General features: G+C 39.3%; 1 protein-coding gene and 1 long non-coding RNA gene across 2 annotated transcripts in view; one reads left to right on the forward strand and one right to left on the reverse strand.

The window, feature by feature from the left end:
• Positions 1–21120, forward strand: part of NECAB1 (N-terminal EF-hand calcium binding protein 1) — a 236257-nt gene that overhangs the window by 213537 nt on the left and 1600 nt on the right. The window contains exons 11-12 of the mRNA XM_006209700.4: positions 6781–6858; positions 8177–8268. Coding sequence (XP_006209762.1) covers positions 6781–6858; positions 8177–8268 — 170 coding nt within the window. The remainder of the gene's footprint in view (positions 1–6780; positions 6859–8176; positions 8269–21120) is intronic.
• LOC140689204 (uncharacterized) lies at positions 1833–3143 on the reverse strand. Its single transcript, XR_012064087.1, has 3 exons — positions 2942–3143; positions 2368–2431; positions 1833–1999 (listed from the first exon to the last, which is right to left on the reverse strand). It is a non-coding gene; the product is annotated as an uncharacterized lncRNA (long non-coding RNA).

Raw genomic sequence — 21120 nt, forward strand, 5'->3', positions numbered from 1 at the left:
ATGTTGCTCTGGGAAAACTTTTTAGCACACCTGTGCACGCATGTGGGTACACACCGAAGCACATGCTTTTTGTCCCTGAGTGCTTTGGTGTTCCTCCCAGTACTTACTACTTGTATTTTATCCACACTCTGGGAAGAATACTTCCCCAGGTAAGACGTCTGGCTCTGGAATTAAACATGGGATCATACATATATAAACAACTCATATGACTTAATAAGAAAAAAACAAACAACCCAATCCAAAAATGGGCAGAAGACCTAAACAAGCAATTCTCCAATGAAGACATACAAATAGCCAGTGGGCACATGAAAACATGCTCAATATCACTAATTATCAGAGAAATGCAAATAAAAACTACAATGAGGTATCATCTCACACCAGTCAGACAGGCTATCATTCAAAAGTCCACAAATGGTAAATGCTGGAGAGGCTGTGGAGAAAAGGGAACCCTCCTACACTATTGGTGGGAATGCAGTTTGGTGCAGCTACTGTGGAAAACAGTATGGAGAGTCCTCAAAAGCTAAAAAGTAGACTTATCATATGACCCAGATTCACTCCTGGGCTTATATTGAGAAGAAACCCAACTTCAAAATGACACCTGCACCCTGATGTTCATAGGAGCAGTATTTACAATAGCCAAGACATGGAAACAGCCTAAATGTCCATCAACAGATGACTGGATAAAGAAATTGTGGTATATTTCTATAATGGAATACTACTCAGCCATAAAAATGACAACATAATGCCATTTGCAGCAACATGGATGTCCCTGAAGAATGTCATTCTAAGTGAAGTAAGCCAGAAAGGGAAAGAAAAATATATTATATCACTCATATGTGGAATCTTAAAAAAATAAAAGACAAATGAACTTACATATGAAATAGAAACAGACTCACAGACATAGAATACAGACTTGTGGTTGCCAGGGGAGAGAAGGATGGGAAGGGATAAACTGGAAGTTCGAGATTTGCAGATACTGACAGGTATATATAAAATAAACAAGTTTATACTGTATAACAGAGAAACATATTTAGTATCTTGAAGTAGCTCATGGTGGAAAAGAATATGAAAATGAATATATGTATATTCATGTATGACTGAAGCGTGCTGTATACGAGAAATTGACGCAACATGTAAACTAACTAACTCAATTAAAAAAAATGGGGTCATACTAACTTTGTGATTTGGGGAAAGATCCTTACTGGCTCTAAGCCTCAGTTTCTTCATAAAGTGGTCGTGAGGGTCAACTGGGTGCTCAGCAGAGTGCCTCCCATCCATGCGGGGCCAGGGAGCGTGAGCTGGGGTTACCGCTGCGCTCACTGCTGCTCCTGCGTCGTCTGGCTGGCTGAACACCTTTCTGGAGCAGAAGAGGGCTTGCTGGGCGCCGTGAAGGTCATCCAGCTCACCGTCTTCCCAGGAGCACCTTTGTAACTGGGACTAGTTTTTGTTGTTGCAACTGTACTTCACAACCGGCTCAGAAGGGCACAAATCAAAACCCCATTTTAGTCCTTTCATTTCAGTGATTTAAAAGTGATCTGCCAAAGTGAGAGTATATGTAGTTTTAAAAAGCCTACTCATTTAAAAATAAAATGGAGTTTTGGGGAAATGCAAGAAAAGAACTTCTATCTACACACGGTCCACAGTGGAAACTGCGGAAAGCAGAGCTCAGTAAACTCTTTTTTGGTTAGTGAAGCTAGAAAGAAAATAAAGTCCGGTTTGGTGCATCAGTTTCCAGGGACACAGTAGATATTTTACACTTACAAAAATGATACAAGGTTTGATTACTTTTTTAAGGTTCAGAAACACCGCTTTAATGTGTGTTTGGGAAAATGACCTAAGGCAACGAAGAGTGCCCAGGGTGAGGGAAATGGGCTGTGGGAGAGAGAGGAGGGAGGCGTGTGTCGCCTGCTGCGAAGTCTGTTCTCCCAGTGAGCGTGAAAAACTGCTTCCTCAGCCTCAGCCTCAGCAGTGAAGTAGAGGGAAGGAGAGCATCCTTTTCCTGTTAAGATAAATCGAGACTCTAAGACTCTCCTTTTCCTTTTGCAAGACTGGTTTGTTTCTTAACAGCTCTCCACTCACTTCTTATTGCTGATCTTCTCAGCTTTCTTTCACTAAAATTATCAAAAAGTAGACTTTATCAGATGAAATAAGCATCAGAGAATCACCACACACAAATGGAAAACTGTGGAATACATGTCACGCCAGTGTGTCTGTCTAAATTCAGTTGTACCAGTTAATCAAATACAATTTTCTATCTGCGTTAATTCATGAACCCTAAAATGGGCCACTCCTGCCCTCCGTCAGGCTCTAATGCACTCAGCCTGATTGCCAGAGGCTTGCCTGATAAAACAAAGGTCTATGAATTACCAGAGTTTTGCAGTTTCTCCTTCTCCCACAGTGTTTGGCTCAGCCTCATCATTGAGAGGAAATGCTGCCATAAAATAAAGTAGAGATTGAGGATTTATGAGATTAGGCATTCTGAATTCATTTTCTCGTTGAGTCTTCACCGCAGTCGCCTGAGATGTGTATTCCATCTAGCTCAGGGGGGAATAGGCTCAGACGGGTTAAACACCTAGCCCGAGTTTGTCTGACTCCAGAACCCACAGTTAATCTTTCTTGCCCACATTCAGTCATCCGTGAATCAGAGTTCCCTGGGCTTTCTGTGGTTACCCACGTGAAGAATAGACAAGATCCCAAGATCCCTTCTGTTCCAATGACAAAACCTTACTTTCTTAAATTCAGGCCACTGAATTAGTGAGGCTTGGGCCTTCCAGGTATTTGACTAGGAGACTCGACTCGGGGGTTTGGGGGGCTGACGGGGCTTTTGTCAGTCAGTCGGCTGAATTTTGAAATGAGATGTTAGTGAAAAACCCAAGCAGCGCAATTGTGTGACGCATGTGCAGCACGCATGCACACATACACACACACATTGTTTGATTACCCTTTTTGCACATTTTGTAGTCATGAAGGCTTATTAATCCCTGTGTTTGGCATGGGGAGGTGCCTACTGAGTATATGTGATGTACACAGTGTATTCTCAGAACATGCTTGACTCCAGAGAAGATGAGAATGGTTTCTTCTTCTAAGGATCTTAGAATCCAGTTGGGAAAGTCGGATACTCATTCATGAGCAATTACAGCCATGTTCTCGACCCAAAAGTTCTCAGCTGTTAAGTAGAATAAAATGCTTTCGGAATCACTCTCAGCTACCAAATTCTAGAATTTGTACGTGTTCTAACCTCCATGTCCAGGGCCGACGGAACATGAATGTGGAATCACATTGTAAGAATCAACCCTGGGAGTTGTACGTTGGCCAAAGAAATACTCTTAAGAAGTAACGGTACCCTGTGGCACACTGAACCATTAATTTATCAGCATTTTTATATGGATTAAACAAACGAGTAGCTGGAGCTTGGTGGAGAAGTGTGGGGACTGTCCCTTCTGCTGTGCCTTTTACGCCGGGGTTTAGGCTCTGTGAGCTAAGGCAGGACGCGTGGGGAACAGAGGAAGCCAAGAGGAAGAGGGGTCCTTTCCCTGGTAAGCCAGGTGGCTTTAGGTAAGATCTTCAACCCCAGCTGTTCGGGAACCACATCCTTGTCCCCAGGAAGCTGTTTCACTGACACTTCCCAGCTCCTGGGAATGCTGAAGGTCTCCTGGAGCTCAGGGCTGAAGCTTTTAGTGACTGTATCCTGGGATGGCTCAGCCAAAGAAGTTCTACGACGTCTTGCTTTAGCCATGAGTTCTGAGTGCCGCAGGAAGTGTGAATACACTGAGGAGGAGGACCAAGGGCGTTTAAGGTTTGTAGAGTCACACAGCAACAGCCCAGAGGTGGGTCTATGTATTTCTAAGCTTGTAAATAATTGAAGGCCAATCATTCAAGTCCTAAGCCTTTTTAACGGAAATACTAGTGACTGAAATTTCTAAAAATTTCGTCACCTTTTCTCACTGTCTCAGTGTAATCATTGCATATGTATTATTATCTGTAGTGCACAGTCTCAAATAGCAGTGTCCTGAAATGTCACTGCTGTGTATTGGTCGGGTTTGCCCTTAATTGAAAGCACCCTGGCTGGAGAGCAATTCTGGTTAGCATTTTCACCCACAGCCCTGAGTCAAAATCTGCACTGGTCTTTCTTTCAACTCTGCCACTTGGCTCTTCACAGGCAGCCTACAGTCAGGGAGGAGGAGAAAGGGGCACCCCCAACAAGCCATCCTCTCACGTCTGAGCCTAAGGATGCAAAGGTTCCCAGAGGTCCTTGCTTCTCAGCACACTTCCCTGGGCATTTCATTGGCCCAACTCAAGTCACATGGCCTTTCCCGGCACCAGGGAGGGTTAGGAAATAGACATCCAGCAGAGAGGAGGTTGTGAGGACCGTCTTAGCCCAGCACTGGTTGGTACATAGGGTATATTGCAAACTGAACAATGGCGGGGTTCAGTAAGAAAGAGGGAGGCAACAGACAGTATCTGCCATATGACCCCCAGAGGAAGGTAAAATGACTTACTCCATGGGAGATGCTTCGACCAGGGCCTGGAACAGAGCAATTCATCTTAGCAACCATCACCATTGTTATTAGGATGTAAATGAATGTAATAATGGTTATCATAATTACTATCAGCTTGCTGCTTCTCTTTGTTTTCAAAGATACGTCTTTTTCCCTCCGTTTCTTTCTCCTTCTGCTCCTTTTATTTCTTTCATGCTTCTCCACTTTGACACCATTAAGGCTTAGCTCTCATAACTACTTACCCAATGGAAGTGCTGCTTTCTTTTTTGCTATTAAGTCAACAGCTAAACACACACACAATACCAAGTATTGGGCAAAGCATCCTACATGTAATATCTTAGTTAATCCTCCTAGTACTATTATTATCGCCTTTTTTATAGGTGAGGAAAAAGGTTAGGCAGTGGGTCCAAGGTGACAAAGCTCTAATGCGTGGTGGATGAAGGCAGGTCTGTGTAGCCATACCAAACCACCACCTTATCACTGTGATAAGCTTCGTCGGTCCTTCAGAACTTGAGCATCAGGCTAAACTTTTGTGAATTTCTTGTGGCTAGTCTGGAAAAGGAAGGTTGAGATAGCAGGATAAGAGATTTTTTTTTAATGTAATAAGTAATACAAATGAATTAGTTTGTAGGAGGCAGTTCATAAAGAGCTGGAAATGCTAGGCTGAGTGTTTTAAACTTTATTCTAAAAAAAAAAAAAAAGTCATGGGCTGAAATTTGTCCATTACATTGTCAGATTGCACTTAGAGATTACAGATCCTTTAAGACTGTGATGGGGACTGCAGACTCTTCTTCCCAGGAAAAGGTACCTATGCACACTGACTTGCTGCTCATTTCTGGGATTTCAAAGAACACTCCCCCCCCCCCGCCCCCAGGCAAAGCCCATCTATGAACTCCTGGGATTAGAAATTTTCTGATTTCACTTTATATTAAATTCCTTTGATTATGGTATAAACCCTTCCCCCAGAAAATCTGAAATTGGCTAGTAACAGTATTTGCTCCATCACACCTTAATTGACCTAAGCTTGATGAAAAACACCAAACTCTTTACAGGCAAAGAGCTAAAGAAAAAATAAGTATGAACACTTCTGTGTAGCTACCACCACCTGCTGGTCACACTTAGGTAAATCCTAAATCTGCACTGAACTTGGCTGTTTCACTGGTATGTTCTTTTCTCTCTATTAAATCAATACCCATACTGTTTTTCTAACTTTCCACTTTGATCTGTAATCTAAATATATTGTGAAACATTAGGTGAACAAACTGGACTTGTGGAATTAATTTTTTAAAGGCATCTTTATATTTGTCTCTTACTCTTCCCTTAAGTGTATGAGTCCATCCACTCTTCCTTTCTTTTGACCTTGAGTTGGAGCTTCGTCATCTCTCACCGAAGCTAATTTCACTACCTTTCCAGCTTTTCTTCCTGTTTGTATAACTGTTCTCCATAGGCTACTGACACTGCCATCGGAGGGCTCTTTTAAAATCCAGCTTTAACCATGAGATGCTCCCTGCTTTAAACACCCTTAGTATCCCCTCATTGCTGTGGGATTAAATCCAGTCTTCAATTCAACTTGTCTTTTCAACCATCCACCCTCTCTTCACTCCTCCAAAACATAGCCACTGTCAGGCTAGTCTAAAAGGCTGGAAGGAAAAAATTTGTCTTTCCCTAAATTGGAAAAGCAATTAAAAAAAAAACTGTGGCCAGAATATGGACTGAGACTTGATCTGGACACAGAGAGAGTTGAGAGGTATGAGTGTTAAAAGAGAAAGAAGGACCAACATTGGGCACTGGCAAACCAGGAGTTAGATGTTCAGCAGCCGTGTGGTCCAGGTGACTCGAACAGCTTGCAGCAGGACCCCAAACAAAAGCTGTCAATCCAGAGGTAGAGGGTAAGGGCAAGAATTTCTCAAGACCCTTGGAGGTTGATGGGACTGATCCAAAGAGCTACGTTTGAGGGCAAAGAAGGTGGCATGCACTCACATTTCTCTGAACTCCGGCAAAAACAGAACTCAACACATCTTCTTGAATGAAAGGATATATGAATGAATTTTTTATAAGTTATTTTTGTGATATTTATAATACTGATACAATCTTTATGATACCAAACCAGACATACTAATCAATTCTTGACAAAACGTTGGTTTTCATGCAGGAACCATATGTTTTTCCTATACTAATGAAGAAGATTATTTCAAACCACAATAGAGACTATTAGAAATATTCATTTACTTCTTGTATTTCATTTCCCGTGGCTAATTTTGCCTTTTGTTTTCCATTTCAGTATTTCTATACAGAAGCTTTCAAATGAATCTCGCTACATGATTTATGAGTTCTGGGAGAATAGTAGTGTGTGGAATAGGTAAGTTATGAACAGCTTTTTTTCCTTTTTCTTTTAGCCAGGGAGGTAGCAATATACATGATATAATTTTAGGATGTGTAGAAAAAACTCCATTCCGTTTATCTCACCTTAAACACTGTCCCATTTGCTCATTTTCCTAACTCCCAGTCTTCATGGATTAGAAATCAGTTTCCTTCTGAAGCACAAACACTTTTGATAATGATCCCACTTTAAGTGTTAACCATATGGTTTCAGGCAAACAGATTTAGATACAGATCACAAGTGTCTAAAGTGTGCAGGAGTGGGAGACAAAGGATGCAGAAAAGGAAGGATGGAAAATTTTTACTTCCTAATTTTTCATAAGCTCTGTGGTTTTTATTTTACAATAACACTATATATAATGGTTAAGATCATCACCGCTTAGCAGCTTTTTGAAATGTCTTTACTGCAAATAAAAGGGAAACAAGACATTGTTTGGAAAAGATTAAAAAAATCAATTTCTCTTGCCATCACTCTACTTTTAACATACATATATATGTTTAATATATATATATATATATATATATATATATATATATATATATTTGTCAATTGTTCCTTGATAAAATTTTAAAAAATCAACTTCTTTGAAATTAAAATAATCACTAGTAACAAATGTGTAAGTAGAAAAATAGGATGAAGGAACTATTTGCTATTCTGAGATTCTATGAATAGTTCTAGTTGGCTTTAAATGGCACAGAGAACATAGATCTCCAGTAAGTCCAAATTCTGGGTGTTAAATTATGGTAATGGAACTAATACCTGGGAATTTAGTTGACACATATTTCATCTAAAAGTTTTATTTCTGTGGCTATTTTAAGTGCTTTTGCTATAATGCATAATGACACCAATAGTATTTCAGGCACAAAAGGGATCTTTAAAGGAAATTTACTTTGTCCTTCCAGGCCTGTATTTTAGATGATTTTTTTTTCTTTTTATTCTCTAGTGATGGAAAATCTAGAGTTCCTCTTCTTAGCTGTCCTATTCTTCAAACATCCTGGCAGTCAGGCCAAGATATTCTTCTGTTTAAACTTTTTCTGCAATTGTAATTATCTCCTTTTGTTTTTATCTTCTGTAGAGAATTAATGCTCTATTTTAAAAAACTTCATAAAAAAATTTATGATGACAGTTGTTAAATTACTCCTGAGTCTTTTCTAAGGCGAAATAACCATGAAAAGAAGCCTTTATTCAGGCACTTAATCCAAAACCCTGCCACCTTGACTGAATTTGAACTTTATTACACTCTACTTAAGAAGATTGCAAAAAATTGTAAAGACTTCACCTCTATTTATTTACACAGCCACCTTCAGACGAATTACAGCAAGACATTCCAAAGAAGCAACGTGGATTTCTTGGAAACTCCAGAACTCACATCTACTATGCTAGTTCCTGGTAATTCTTCTGGGCTCACAGTTCTTCTGTGTGCTTTCGTATTCCCTTTCTCTTTTGAAAAGACAGTATGTTCTCACTTTTATCAATGGTGCTCTCTATTGTTTCTTTATATATATATTAAAATTTGAGAGTTGGGGAGGAAATAAGGTATATATTTTTTCTATTGCCTTTAGTCCTTCGTTGACCCTGTTTGTATTCCTGGCTGTATTAGTCATTCGTTGGTCCCCTTCAAAATTTTAACAAACTTGAAGTACAAATCATAACATTTCCAAAAAGTATTCAAATGCTTTACTATATCACAGTATATTGAATTTGGAATAGGTGACCCATAGACAGGAGATTAGAATTATGTTAGAAATATCATAATAGTTAAAAAGTTTTTTATAATTGGGAAAAAAGAGGAGGGAAAGATAAATTTGAACTGAAATTGTCTAAGAAGCCTGGCCTAGCCAAAGCTTATTTAAGATAATTGAGAACCAAAATTCATTTGTTCATCTACCCATCCATTCAATTATCAATTAGACATATTTTTACTGAGTGTTAATAAGCACTGGACACTGGGGGTACTGAATGCCTAGCCTGCTTACTTGCACAGATTGAGCTCCGATTTTGAACAAGCATTGTGTTGGGGGTTGGGGAGGGTACAAAGTAAAACTGAAGTCCCTACCCATAAAAATGCTTTCTGTCCAGTAGGAAAGACAAATGTTTGCAGAAAAAAAAAAAAACAAGCTCAGGACATAACATAGTATTTACCCAGTAGAGAAATAATGTACTATATGAATTTAGAGGAGTGATTGGCTCTTTAACTATTTTTAATGAGGATATAATCCTTGAGCTTAAAAGATGAGATTTGGACAAATCAGGATGGAGAAGAAGGGTGCTTAGATGCAGGTCAATTGTCAACAGGAATAAATGCAAGATATGTGAAATATACTAGGTTAATTGGTGCAAAGATATGACTAAAGCATAAAACTTGTATATGGTACATGTGCAGAGAGAGAAGAGAGCGGGAAGTGAGAATTGAAAATGTCATAGTGAGGAGTTTGAACTTTTTTCTTACAGCAACATGGAGTCATTAAAGATATTTGAGAGTCACAGGATAGTGAATGCCCTATTCAGGAGGGAAAAAGGTGAAAGAGAGGAGAGAAATTGCAATAATCTAGGCCAGGAAAAAAAAGTATCTGAACCTGGAAGATACCCAGATAGCCCCTTGGCAGATAAAATTTTCAGGAGTTAGCTGCAGCAAGATGATGGTTGGAGCCTGGGACTGATGAGAACGTTCGTAGATAAGAAGAAAATACCTAACAGAAGCCTGTGGAAATGCCTTTATTTAAAAGGTTGTGGAGACTGAGGGGAACTGATCAGAGATAGGAGAATGCAGTAGAGCATCAAGGAAGCCAAAAGAGGAGTAACATGCAAGGTGCAGTGCTCCTCAGGGGGCCGATGTAGTACAGGGTGACCGAAGCGAATGGGACTGAAAACTGGATTTGACAAGAGAAGTTTTAACAAAATGGTCGGAACATTAAAGGACGGTAGATTTTGACGTGGGTAGGGTAATAAATGGAAAGTGAAAAAGTAAATTCTGGAATGAAAGCTAGAAGAGGAGATGGGGGAGATCAGGTGTGGATGCATTCGGGTTGGCTGACTGACAGTCCCAGCCGGAGCTTTACTTGTATTCACTCTAGAGCTCAAGGACAGCTTTATCTGGCCTGGAGATGGTAGACTTGTATAGTCTCTCTTGCTGCATTTCTCAGATTTAGCCCTCAAATAAGAAAGCCAAGAAAATGGTTGAAATTTCTCAGGATTAACAAGTTGACTCATCCGGGTTAAATTAGGATGCACCATAGCTTCAGGAAGGCTGCAGGTGAGGGTGATTGCAAAGGCTGTTAAGGAACAGACTTCAGCGACTGCCTTAAATTTATCCAAAAGAGGCTTTAGCTTAACTATTTTCCAGACTTCAAGAGTCTGTTATAAATGAGACAAAAATAACCAGATCTAGTTCAAATAACTTCTGTAAATATGACTACTACAACTTCTGTGTGTAGAATGCAGGAAAGCAAGAGCTACGTCTTATCTCCACATCCCCTACCCCAGTGCGGTATTAGTACAGTGTATGGCACAAGGAACCAGATATTTCTAAATGAAGGAGTGAATAAGGACTTTGAAATCATCATAAATGCACTGATATTCCATCATGAATTTCCCAAGAAGTCCTTTTTTTAAAACATTTTTTTATTGAGTAATAGTCATTTTACAATGCTGTGTCAAATTCCAGTGTAGAGCACAAATTTTCAGTTATACATGAACATACATATATTCATTGTCACTTTTTTTTTGCTGTGAGCTACCACAAGATCTTGTATATATTTCCCTGTGCTATCCAATATAATCTCGTTTATGTATTCTACATTTTAAAATCCCAGTCTATCCCTTCCCACTACCTGCCCCCTTGGCAACCACAAGTTTGTATTCTATGTCTATGAGTCTTTTTCTGTTTTGTATTTATGTTTTTGTTTTTGTTTTTGTTTTTTAGATTCCACATATGAGTGATCACATATGGTATTTTTCTTTCTCTTTCTGGCTTACTTCACTTAGAATGACATTCTCCGGGAACATCCATGTTGCTGCAAATGGCATTATGTTGTCAATTTTTGTGGCTGAATAGTATTCCATTGTATAAATATACCACTTCTTTATCCAGTCATCTGTTGATGGACATTTAGGCTGTTTCCATGTCTTGGCTATCGTAAATAGTGCTGCTATGAACATTGGGGTGCAGGTGTCATTTTGGAGTAGGGTTCCTTCTGGATATATGCCCAGGAGCAGGATTCCTGGGTCATATGGTTATGTCTATTCCTAGTCTTTTGAGGAATCTCCATACTGTTTTCCACAGTGGCTTTCCTTGCTTCCCTCTCCCACTCTTAATGATTTAGATGTCTTCTTTTACAATTTTGTGTTTATCCTATTTGGAATTCATGGTAGTTACCACCTTTCCAGTTATATGTTTCTCATTTTTGTAGCATCCTGCTTCTTTCCTATTTAGAGTAGACCTGTCAATATTTCTTTTAGCATGGGTTTAGTGTTGCTAAACTCTTTTAGTTTTTGCTTGTCTGTGAAGTTCTTTCTCTCCTTCTATTCTAAAGGAAAGCCTTGCTGGATAGAGTATCCTAGGCTGCATCTTTTTTTCATTCAGCACTTTGAATATGTTGCCACTCCCTCCTGGCCTGTAGTGTTTGGTAGAGAAATCAGCTGAAAGCCTTATGGGGGTTCCCTTGTAAATCACCCTTTGTTTTTTCTCTTGCTGCATTTAGAATCAATTCTTTATCCTTGACTCTGGCCTTCTTGATTATGATATGTCTTGGTGTGGGTCTGTTTGGGTTCTTCCTGTTTGGGACCCTCTGAGCATCCTGTACTTGGATATCTGATTCCTTCTTTAGGTTTGGGAAGTTTTCAGTCATGATTTCTTCAAATACCTTTTGAGTCCCCTTTGTTCTTTCTTCCCCTTCTGGAACCCCTATTATGCGTAGATTGGCACGCTTTATATCCCTTGGGTCCCTTATATTGTCTTCATTGCTTTTTATTTGTTTTTCTCTCAGCTGTTCTGATTGGGTGCCTTCTGTTGTCCTGTCTTCTAGGTCACTTATTCATTCCTCTGCATTATCTAGCCTGCTTTGTACAGCTTTTAGGTCAGCTCTCATCTCAGCAAATGAGTTTACTAATTCTACTTGGTTCTTCTTTATAGCTTCTATTTCATTTTTGACATATTTTATATCTCTAAACACTATTTCTTTTAGTTCTTTAGCAGTACTTTGATCACTCCTTTTTTGAAATCTTGATCTAGTAGGCCATCAATGTCTGATTTCCTTGATCATGCTTTCAGGGGATTTCTCTTGATCTTTTAATTGGGAGTGGTTCCTCTGCTTCTTCATATTGCTCGTATCTCTCTGGCACTGTGGCTGGTGGGTGGGTGGATCACTCCCCGTCCTGATGCTGCAGTCAGATACTGCGCTCTGGTGAGGCAGGTGGTCAGATAGTGTCCCCTTCAAGCACCGTGGTCAGGTGCTGTGTTCCTGCCAGAAAGGCGGGTGGCCGCCCACCCTCTCCTGGGGCCAGTTGCTCTGCTGCTCTGTGCAGCTGCCTGCTCGGGTTGGTGCTCTGTAGGCGGGCTCGGGAAAGACCGTGGAACAGCCCCGCCCCTGTTTCATGCCAAATCTCAACTCCTTGTTTGTCTTGGCTGTGCAAGTTCTCTGAGGTGCCAGGGTAGAAAGATCTTATCTGCCTCAGGCTGTAAAGAAGGCTCAGTCCTGCCTAGGAGGTTATGGAGCCCCAGGTGCAGATTTAGGGCTCAGCCTTGCCCCAGCCTGGGCGCTGCACATAGGAGGAGATGGCGGCATTGGCTGAGCCCCGCCTCTCTTCTCGGGAGAAGCACCAGTGATGGCGCGCAGGTCTGAGGAGACAAAGGCTATGGCACCCCCTCCCCCCAGGGCACACCAGCCATGTTGCTTTGCTTTTTTCACAATTTATAGGGTACTGAGGTGATTCTGCTCTGTATCCCCTCCCAGCCACGGTGCATGGCACCCTGCAGTCCCCCAGGGCTGCCTCAGTGCAGCCGTCCCCGTCCTCCACCCGGCTCGGGCAGCCTGGCCCAGCCCCAGCTGCTGGCTTGCGTCTCGGGCTGGGTGTCGTGGGTACCCTTTGTGCCTGTTTAACTTAGTTCTGTCAGTCAAGGGGTGCTCGGGGAAGATGTGAGCCTTGGAGTCTCCCCCTCTGTCCTGCTGGCCTCTCCATTGGAGAGGGGGAGATTCAGCAAATGAGCACTGTTCCTCCTTTGCTGCTCCCTCCCCACGGGACTGGTCCCACACTGTTCTGCTTTTTCTTCTGTCTGTTTTCCTTTTCTCCTACCAGATTTTTGGCATCTTTGTCTTTTGAAGAGGGTGATGTTCTGTCGGAGTTCAGCAGGTGCTCTTGTTGGCTGAGTGGGTCTGCAGATGTGAGTTTTGGTGTATTTGTGGGAGAGGGTGAGGCTCGAGCGTCCTTCTACTCCGCCATCTTGCTTCTCTCCTCCCAAGAAGTCCTGATAACTTGTAATTTTTGTGTCTTACATCATATTCATTTTTAACTCTCCCCATCTTGAAACCACTGGTTCAACAATGTAGAAAGGAGGAAGCTTGTTCTTAGTGTTGTCTTGAGTCTTTCCAGGACAGAAAACACTTGAACCAGAATATAGTATAAAAAGAACACAGAAAAGGAGGCTAATGAGTTAGGAAAAAATGTCATAGCAAGAATAGGACATTTATACTTACCTGATGGATTTCTCTGGTCCAACTTTACTTCATCATCTTGGATTAACTTTCTAGTCACTATTAGTGTCATTGGTACATGCATTATATTACTGTTTCTCTCTCAGCACATTTCTAATTTAGACAGAAAAACTGAACACAAATAAAATGGGATCAATTCTTGTTCTCAGAGTTTAAATTCAATACAATTTAATCCCTTTTAATTGCTACCCTATTTTGCATTAATTTTTATATCACATCTAATTTCAGCAATGATCACTGGAATTTGATAGAATAAAAAGAAAAGTTAGGCTTGATTCTGACACAGTTTTTAAAACCTAATTCAAAGAAGATTTTTAACATCTGTTGGGGCATCCTACATCATTTTATTTGTTTATTTATTTATTTGGCATTTAATTATTTATTTAAATAATTTACTGAGGTGAAACTCATAATCTAGAAATTAACCATTTTAAAATAAACAATTCATTGGCATTCAGTACATTCACAGTGTTGTGCAAACACCACTTCTGTCTAGTTCCAAAACATTTCCATCACCCAAAATAAAACCTCTTACACATTAAGCACTTTTCATCTACTGGCACCCTCCTCCTAGCCCCTGATAACCACCAACATGCATTCTCTCTCTTTGGATTTATCTATTCTGGATATTTCTTTTCTTTAACTTTACATATATGTACTGTTCATTGTTTCTAAGAACAGTTTAGAGCTTTAGCTTTTTAAACTTACATAGTTATCAAATGAATAAAGCCAACCACAAAATAAGAATCAACAGAATGCAGTAATCCAATCATAAAGGACAGTCAAATGTGCTTACACATATTCAAGAAATCAATCATCTAAATTATAAATAATTAGTTCATTTGTGTCCTTTTTATTAGATTCCACTTATAAGTGATATCTGTATGATATTTTTCTTTCTTTCCAACTTACTTCACTTAGAACGACCATCTCCAGGTCCATCCATGTTGCTGCAATTGGCATTATTTTATTCTTTTTTATGGTTGAGTAGTATTCCATTGTGTATATATACCACATGTTCTTTATCCAGTCATCTGTTGATGGACATTTGGGTTGTTTCCATGTTTTGACTATTGTAAATACTGCTGCTATGAACTTTGGCGTGCATGTATCTTTTTCAATTATATTTTTCTCTGGGTATATGCCCAGAAGTAGGATTGCTGGATCATATGGTAAGTCTATTTTTAGTTTTTTTATTTAATGTCCATACTGTCCTCCATAGTGGCTGTACCAATTTTCATTCCCACCAACAGTGTAGGAGGGTTCTTTTTTCTCCCCACCCTCTCCAGCATTTATCATTTGTGGACATTTTAATGATGGCCATTCTGACTGGTGTGAGGTCATTTCTCATTGTAGTTTTTATTTGCATTTCTCTAACAATTAGTAATGTTGAGGATCTTCTCATATGCTTGTTGGCTATCTGTATGTCTTCTTTGGAGAGATGTCTATTTAAGTCTTTTGCCCACTTTTGTGTGTGTGTGTATATGTGTGTGTGTGTGTTTTGATATTAAGGTGTATGAGCTGTTTGTATATTTTGGAAATTAGTCCCTTGTCAGCCGCGTCATTTGCAAATATTTTCTCCCATTCTGTAGGTTGTCTTTTCATTTTGTTGATGGTATCCTTAGATGTGCAAAAGCTTTTAGGTTTAATTAGATCCTGTTTGTTTATTTTTTACTATTATTTCCATTACTCCAGGAGCTGGTTCAAAAAATACATTGCTGTGATTTATGTCCGAGTGTGTTCTATCTAATAGTTCTTCTTTAGGAGTTTTGTAGTATCTGGTTTTATATTTAAGTCTTTAATCCATTTTGAGTTTATTTTTTTATACGGTGTTAGAAAATATTTAAATTCCAGTCTTTTATAAGTAGCTGTTCAGTTTTACCAGCACCACTTATTGAAGAGGCTGTCTTTTCTCCATTGCACATTCTTGCCTCCTTTGTCATAGATTAATTGACCATAAGGGGATGGCTTTATTTCTGGACTTTCTATCCTGTTCCATTGATCTATGTGTCTTATTTTGTGCCAGTACCATACTGATTTGATAACTGTAGCTTTGTAGTATAGTCTGAAGTCAGGGAGCATGACTCCCCCAGCTCTATTCTTCTTTTTCAAGGTTGTTTTGGCTATTCGGGGTCTTCTGTGTTTCCATACAAATTTTAACATTTTTTTGTTCTAGCTCTGTGAAAAATGTGATTGATGATTTGATAGGGATTACATTGAATCTGTATATTGCCTTGGGTAGTGCAGCCATTTTAACAATATTGATTTTTCCAATGCAAGAACACTGTATCTTTCCATTTGTTTATATCATCTTCAATTTCTTGCATCAGTATCTTCTAGTTTTTAGAGTATAGGTCTTCTGCCTCCTTGGGTAGGTTTATTCCTAGGTTTTTTATTCTTTTTGGTACGATGGTAAATGGCATTGTTTCCTTAATTTCTTTTTCTCCTATTTCATTGTTAGAGTATAGAAATGCAACTGATTCATTGTTAGAGTATAGGAATGCAACTGATTTCTGTTTATTAATTTTGTATCCTGCAACTTTACCAAATTCATTATGAGTTCTAGTAGTTTTCTGACTGCTTATTTAGGGTTTTCTTTATATAGTATGTCATCTGCTAACTGTGACAGTGTTAGTTCTTTGTTTCCAATTTGGATTCCGTTTCTTTCTTTTTCTTCTCTGATTGCTATGGCTAGGACTTCCAAAACTATGCTGAATAAAAGTGGTGAGAGTGGGCATCCTTGCTTGTCCCTGATCTTAGAGTAAATGCTTTCAGCTTTCCCTGTTAAGTATGACCTTAGTTGTGGGTTTGTCACATATGGTCTTTATTATATTTAGGTGTGTTCTCATAAATGAAGACTTCTTATCATAAATGGATGTTGAATTTTATCAAAAGCTTTTCCTGCATCTATTGAGATGATCATATGGTTTTTTTATTCTTCAGCTTGTTGATGTGGTGTTTCATATTGATTGATTAGTGGATAATGAAAAATCCCTATATCTTTGGGATAAATCCCACTTGATTTTGGTATATGATCCTTTTAATGCATTGTTGGAGTTGATTTGCTAGTATTTTGTTGAGGATTTTTGCATCTATATTCATATGTGATATTGGCCTATAATTTTTTTTGTGTGATATCTTTGTCTGGTTTTAGTATCAGGGTGATGATGGCCTCATGGAATGAGTTTGGAAGAGTTCCTTCCTATGCAATTTTTTGAAATAGTTTCAAAAGGGTAGGTGTTAGCCCTTCTCTAAATGCTTTGTAGAATTCACCTATGAAGCCATCTGGTCCTGGACTTTTGTTGGGAGTTTTAAAATTACTGATTCAATTCCTGATACTGGTCTATTCATATTGTCTATTTCTTCCTGGTTCAGTCTCGGCAAACTGTACCTTTCTAAAAAATTGTCCATTTCTTCTACGTTGTCCTTTTTGTTGGCATATAGTTGCTCATAGTAGCCTCTTATGATCCCTTGTACTTCTGTGGTGTCAGCTGTAACTTCTTTTTCATTTCTAATTTTATTAATTTGAGCCCTCTCTCTTTTTTTCTTGATGAGTCTGACTAAATGTTTATCAATTTAGTTTATCTCCAGAGAACCAGCTTTTAGTTTCATTGATCTTTTCTATTTTTTTTTAGTTTTTATTTCATTTATTTCTGCTCTAATCTTTATGATTTCTTTTCTTCTACTAAATTTGGGTTTTGTTCTTCTTTCTTTAGCTGCTTTAGGTATAAGTTTAGTTGTTTACTTAAGATTTTTTGTTTCCTGAGGTAGGCATGTATTGCTGTAAAATTCCCTTTGAGAACTGCTTTTGCTGCATCCTAGAGGTTTTGGATCATTGTGTTTTCATTTTCATTTGTCTTGAAGTATATTTTGTTTGTTTGTTTTGTTTTACAAAGGAACAAATTGTATTTTCTTCTTTTTTTAATTGAAGTACAGTCAATTACAATGTATCAGTCTCTGGTGTACACCAAAATGTCCCAGTCATGCATATACATACATACATACATACATACATACATACATACATATATAGTCATTTTCATTTTTTTCCACTTAAGTTTATTACAAGGTATTGAATATAGTTCCCTGTGCTTTACAAAAGAAACTTCAAAAAAATCTATTTTTATATATAGTGGCTAACATTTGTAAATCTCAAACTCCTGAATTTATCCCCACCAACCCACCCCCCACCCCCTTTCCCCAGTAACCAAAAAAAATGGTTACTAAGTCTGCGAGTCTGTTTTTGTTTTGTAGATGAGTTTACAGTGTCTTTTTTTTTTTTTAGATTTCACATATGAGTGATATCATATAGTATTTTTCTTTCTCTTTCTGGCTTACTTCACTTAGAATGACGATCTCTAGGTCCATCCACGTTGCTGCAAATGGCATTATTTCATTCTTTTTTATGACTGAGTAGTATTCCATTGAATAAATATACCACAACTTCTTTATCCAGTCATCTGTCCATGGAAATTTAGGTTGGTTCCATGTAAATAGTGCTGCTATACATGGGGTGCGTGTATCTTTTTGCATTAGAGTTCCTTCTGGATATATACCCAGAAGTGGGATTGCTGGATCATATGGTAAGTTTCTTTTTAGCTTTTTGAGGAATCTCTATACTGTTTTCCATAATGGCTGCACCAAACTATATTCCCAGCAGTGTAGAAGGGTTTCCTTTTCTCCAAACCCTCTCCAGCATTTATAGTTCATGTACTCAAAGTATTTTTTAATTTCCTCTTTGATTTCTTCAGTGATTCATTGGTTGGTTGGTAGAACATTGTTTAGCTTCCACATGTTTGCAGTTTCTGCAGTTTTTTTTCTTGTAGTTGAATTCTAACCTTATAGCATTGTGGTTGAAAAAGATGCTTGGTACAATTTCAGTTTTCTTAAATTTACTGAGGCTAGCTTCATGGGCCAGCATGTGGTCAATTCTGGAGAATGTTCCACGTGCACTTGAGAAGAATGTGTATTCTGTTGCTTTTGGGTGGAATGCTCTGTAGATATCAAGTGTTATTTAGGGCCTGTATTTCCTTACTGCTTTTCTGTCTGTATGATCTGTCCATTGATGTAAGTAGGGTGTTAAGGTCCTCCAATATTATTGTGTTATTGTCAGTTTCTCCTTTTATGTCTGTTAACAATTGCCTTATATATTGAGGTGCTCCTGTGTTGGTGTGTAAATATATGTACAATTGTTATATTCTCTTGAATTGACTTCCTAAGCATTGTGTGGTGTTCTTGTCTCTTGTAACAGTCTTTATTTGAAAATCTATTTTGTCTGATACAAGTATTGCTACTCCAGCTTTCTTTTGGTTTCCGTTTGCATGGAATATCTTTTTCCACCCACTTACTTTCAGCCTCCATGTGTCTCTAGCTCTGAAGTGGGTCTCTAGTAGACAGCATATATATGGGTCTTGTTTTTGTATCCATTCAGCCAATCTGTGTCTTTTGGTTGGAGTGTTTGATCGTTTACATTTAAGGTAATTATTGAAACACATGTTCCTATTGCCATTTAATAAATTGTTTCAGGTTTGTTTTTGTAGGTCTTTTTTTCCCCTCTTTCTTCTCTTTGTTTTCTTTTCTTTCGGTTTGATGACTAGAGAAGTTCCTTTAACATTTGTTGTAAAGCTGATTTGGTGGTGCTGAAATCTTTTAGCTTTGTTTATCTGTGAAGCTTTAGATTTCTCCATCAAATCTGAATGAGAGCCTTGCTGGATAGAGTATTCTTGGTTGTAGGCTTTTCCCTTTCATCACTTTAAATATATCTTGCTACTCCCTTCTGGCCTGTAGAGTTTCTGCTGAAAAATCAGCTGATAACCTTATGGGAGCTCCCTTGTATGTTATTGTTGCTTTTCTCTTGCTGATTTTAATATTTTTTCCTTATCCTTAATTTTTGTCAATTTGATTAATACATGGCTTGGTGTATTCTTCTTTGGGTTGATCCTGTGTGGAACTCTTTGTGCTTCCTGGACTTTGATGACTGTTTCCTTTCCCAAGTTGAGGAGGTTTCAGTGATTATCTCTTCAAAATTTTTCTCAGGTCCTTTCTCTCTCTCTCTTCTCTTTTCTGGGACCCCTGTAATGTGAATATTACTGTGCTTCATGTTGTCCCAGAGTTCTCCTAAACTATCTTCATTTCTTTTCATTCTTTTTTCTGTTCTGCAGTAGTGATTTCCACTAACCTGTCTTCCACTCACTGATCTGTTCTTCTGCTTCATTTAGTCTGTTCTTGGTTCCTTTAAGTGTGTTTACTCATTTCAGTAATTTTATTCTTTAACAGAGTTAAGAATATATTCTTCAACTCTTTGCTAAAAACTTCACTCTGTGCATCGATACTCCTCTTGAGTTCTCTGAACATCTTTGCCATAATTACACTAAACTCTTTTTCAGATAAATGGCCTATCTCCTCATCACTTATTTCTTCTTCTGGGATTTTATCATGTGCCTTGGCTTGTAAGATATTCCTCTGCCTCCTCATATACTCTATCTTTCTATTTGTATTTTTAGGTAGGTTAGTTACATTTCTCAACCTTGGAGAAATGGCCCTCTGTCGGCAACATCCTATGTGTCCCAGCAGTACATTCCTCTCTTGTCACCCAGGGCCAAGGTCCAGCTGGTCCCAGTGTAGAGTCTGGCCTGTGTTTGTGGGCTCCTTCTACAGGCTTTGGGATTGTTATTTCCTTATTTCTGGTATCTGCCCCCTGGTGGATGAGGCTGGACTAGAGGCTTATGTGGATTTCCTGACAGGAGGAGTTGGTGCCTGCCTACTGCTGGGTCAGGCTTGGTCCTGGACCTCTGGTGGGTAGGGTCGTGTCTAGAGGCAGCTGTGGGCTCAGGAAGTCTCCTGATGGGTGGGTCGGCATTCCCACCCAGTATGTTTTTTGACCTGAAGTTTCCCAGCCCTTAAGCCTACAGGCTATTAGATGGAGCTAGGTCTTGGTGCTGATGATCCAATCAAGATGTCAACCTCCAGGAAAGCTGATGTAGATGAATACTCTAGGAATGTCTGTCACCAGGTTTTATGTCCCCTAAGTGAGCTGCGCCATCCCCTACCATCCCAGGAGATCTTCCAAAACCAGCAGGCAGGTCTGGCCCAGGTTCCTATGAAATCACTGCCTCTGCCCTTGGACCTGGTGCACGTGAGATTGTGTGTGCACTTTCCAAGGGAATGAAGTCTTTGCTTCCCCTAGTCCTGTGGGGCTCCTGGAGTTACACCCCACTGGCCTTCAAAACCAGATGTCCTGGAGTCTCCTCTCCTCAGTGCTGGAGCTCTGGGTTGAGAAGCCTGATGTGGGGCTCAGAGCTCTCACTCCTGTGGGAGGGCCTCTGTGACTTATTCTTTCACTTGTGGGTCGCCCAGCCGGGGGAATGGGGCCAGACTATGTTGCAGGCACACCCCTCCTACCATCCCGCTGTGGTTCCCTCTTTATGTTTCCAGTTGAAGAGAATCTTTTTTGCTAGGTTCCAGTCTTTTTTTCCTCTGGTGGTGGTTTAGCAGTCAGTTGTGGTTTTGTAGTTGCGAGGAGAGGCGAGCT

The sequence above is a fragment of the Vicugna pacos genome, chromosome 25 (genome assembly GCF_048564905.1).
Source record: "Vicugna pacos chromosome 25, VicPac4, whole genome shotgun sequence".
NCBI lineage: Eukaryota > Metazoa > Chordata > Mammalia > Artiodactyla > Camelidae > Vicugna > Vicugna pacos.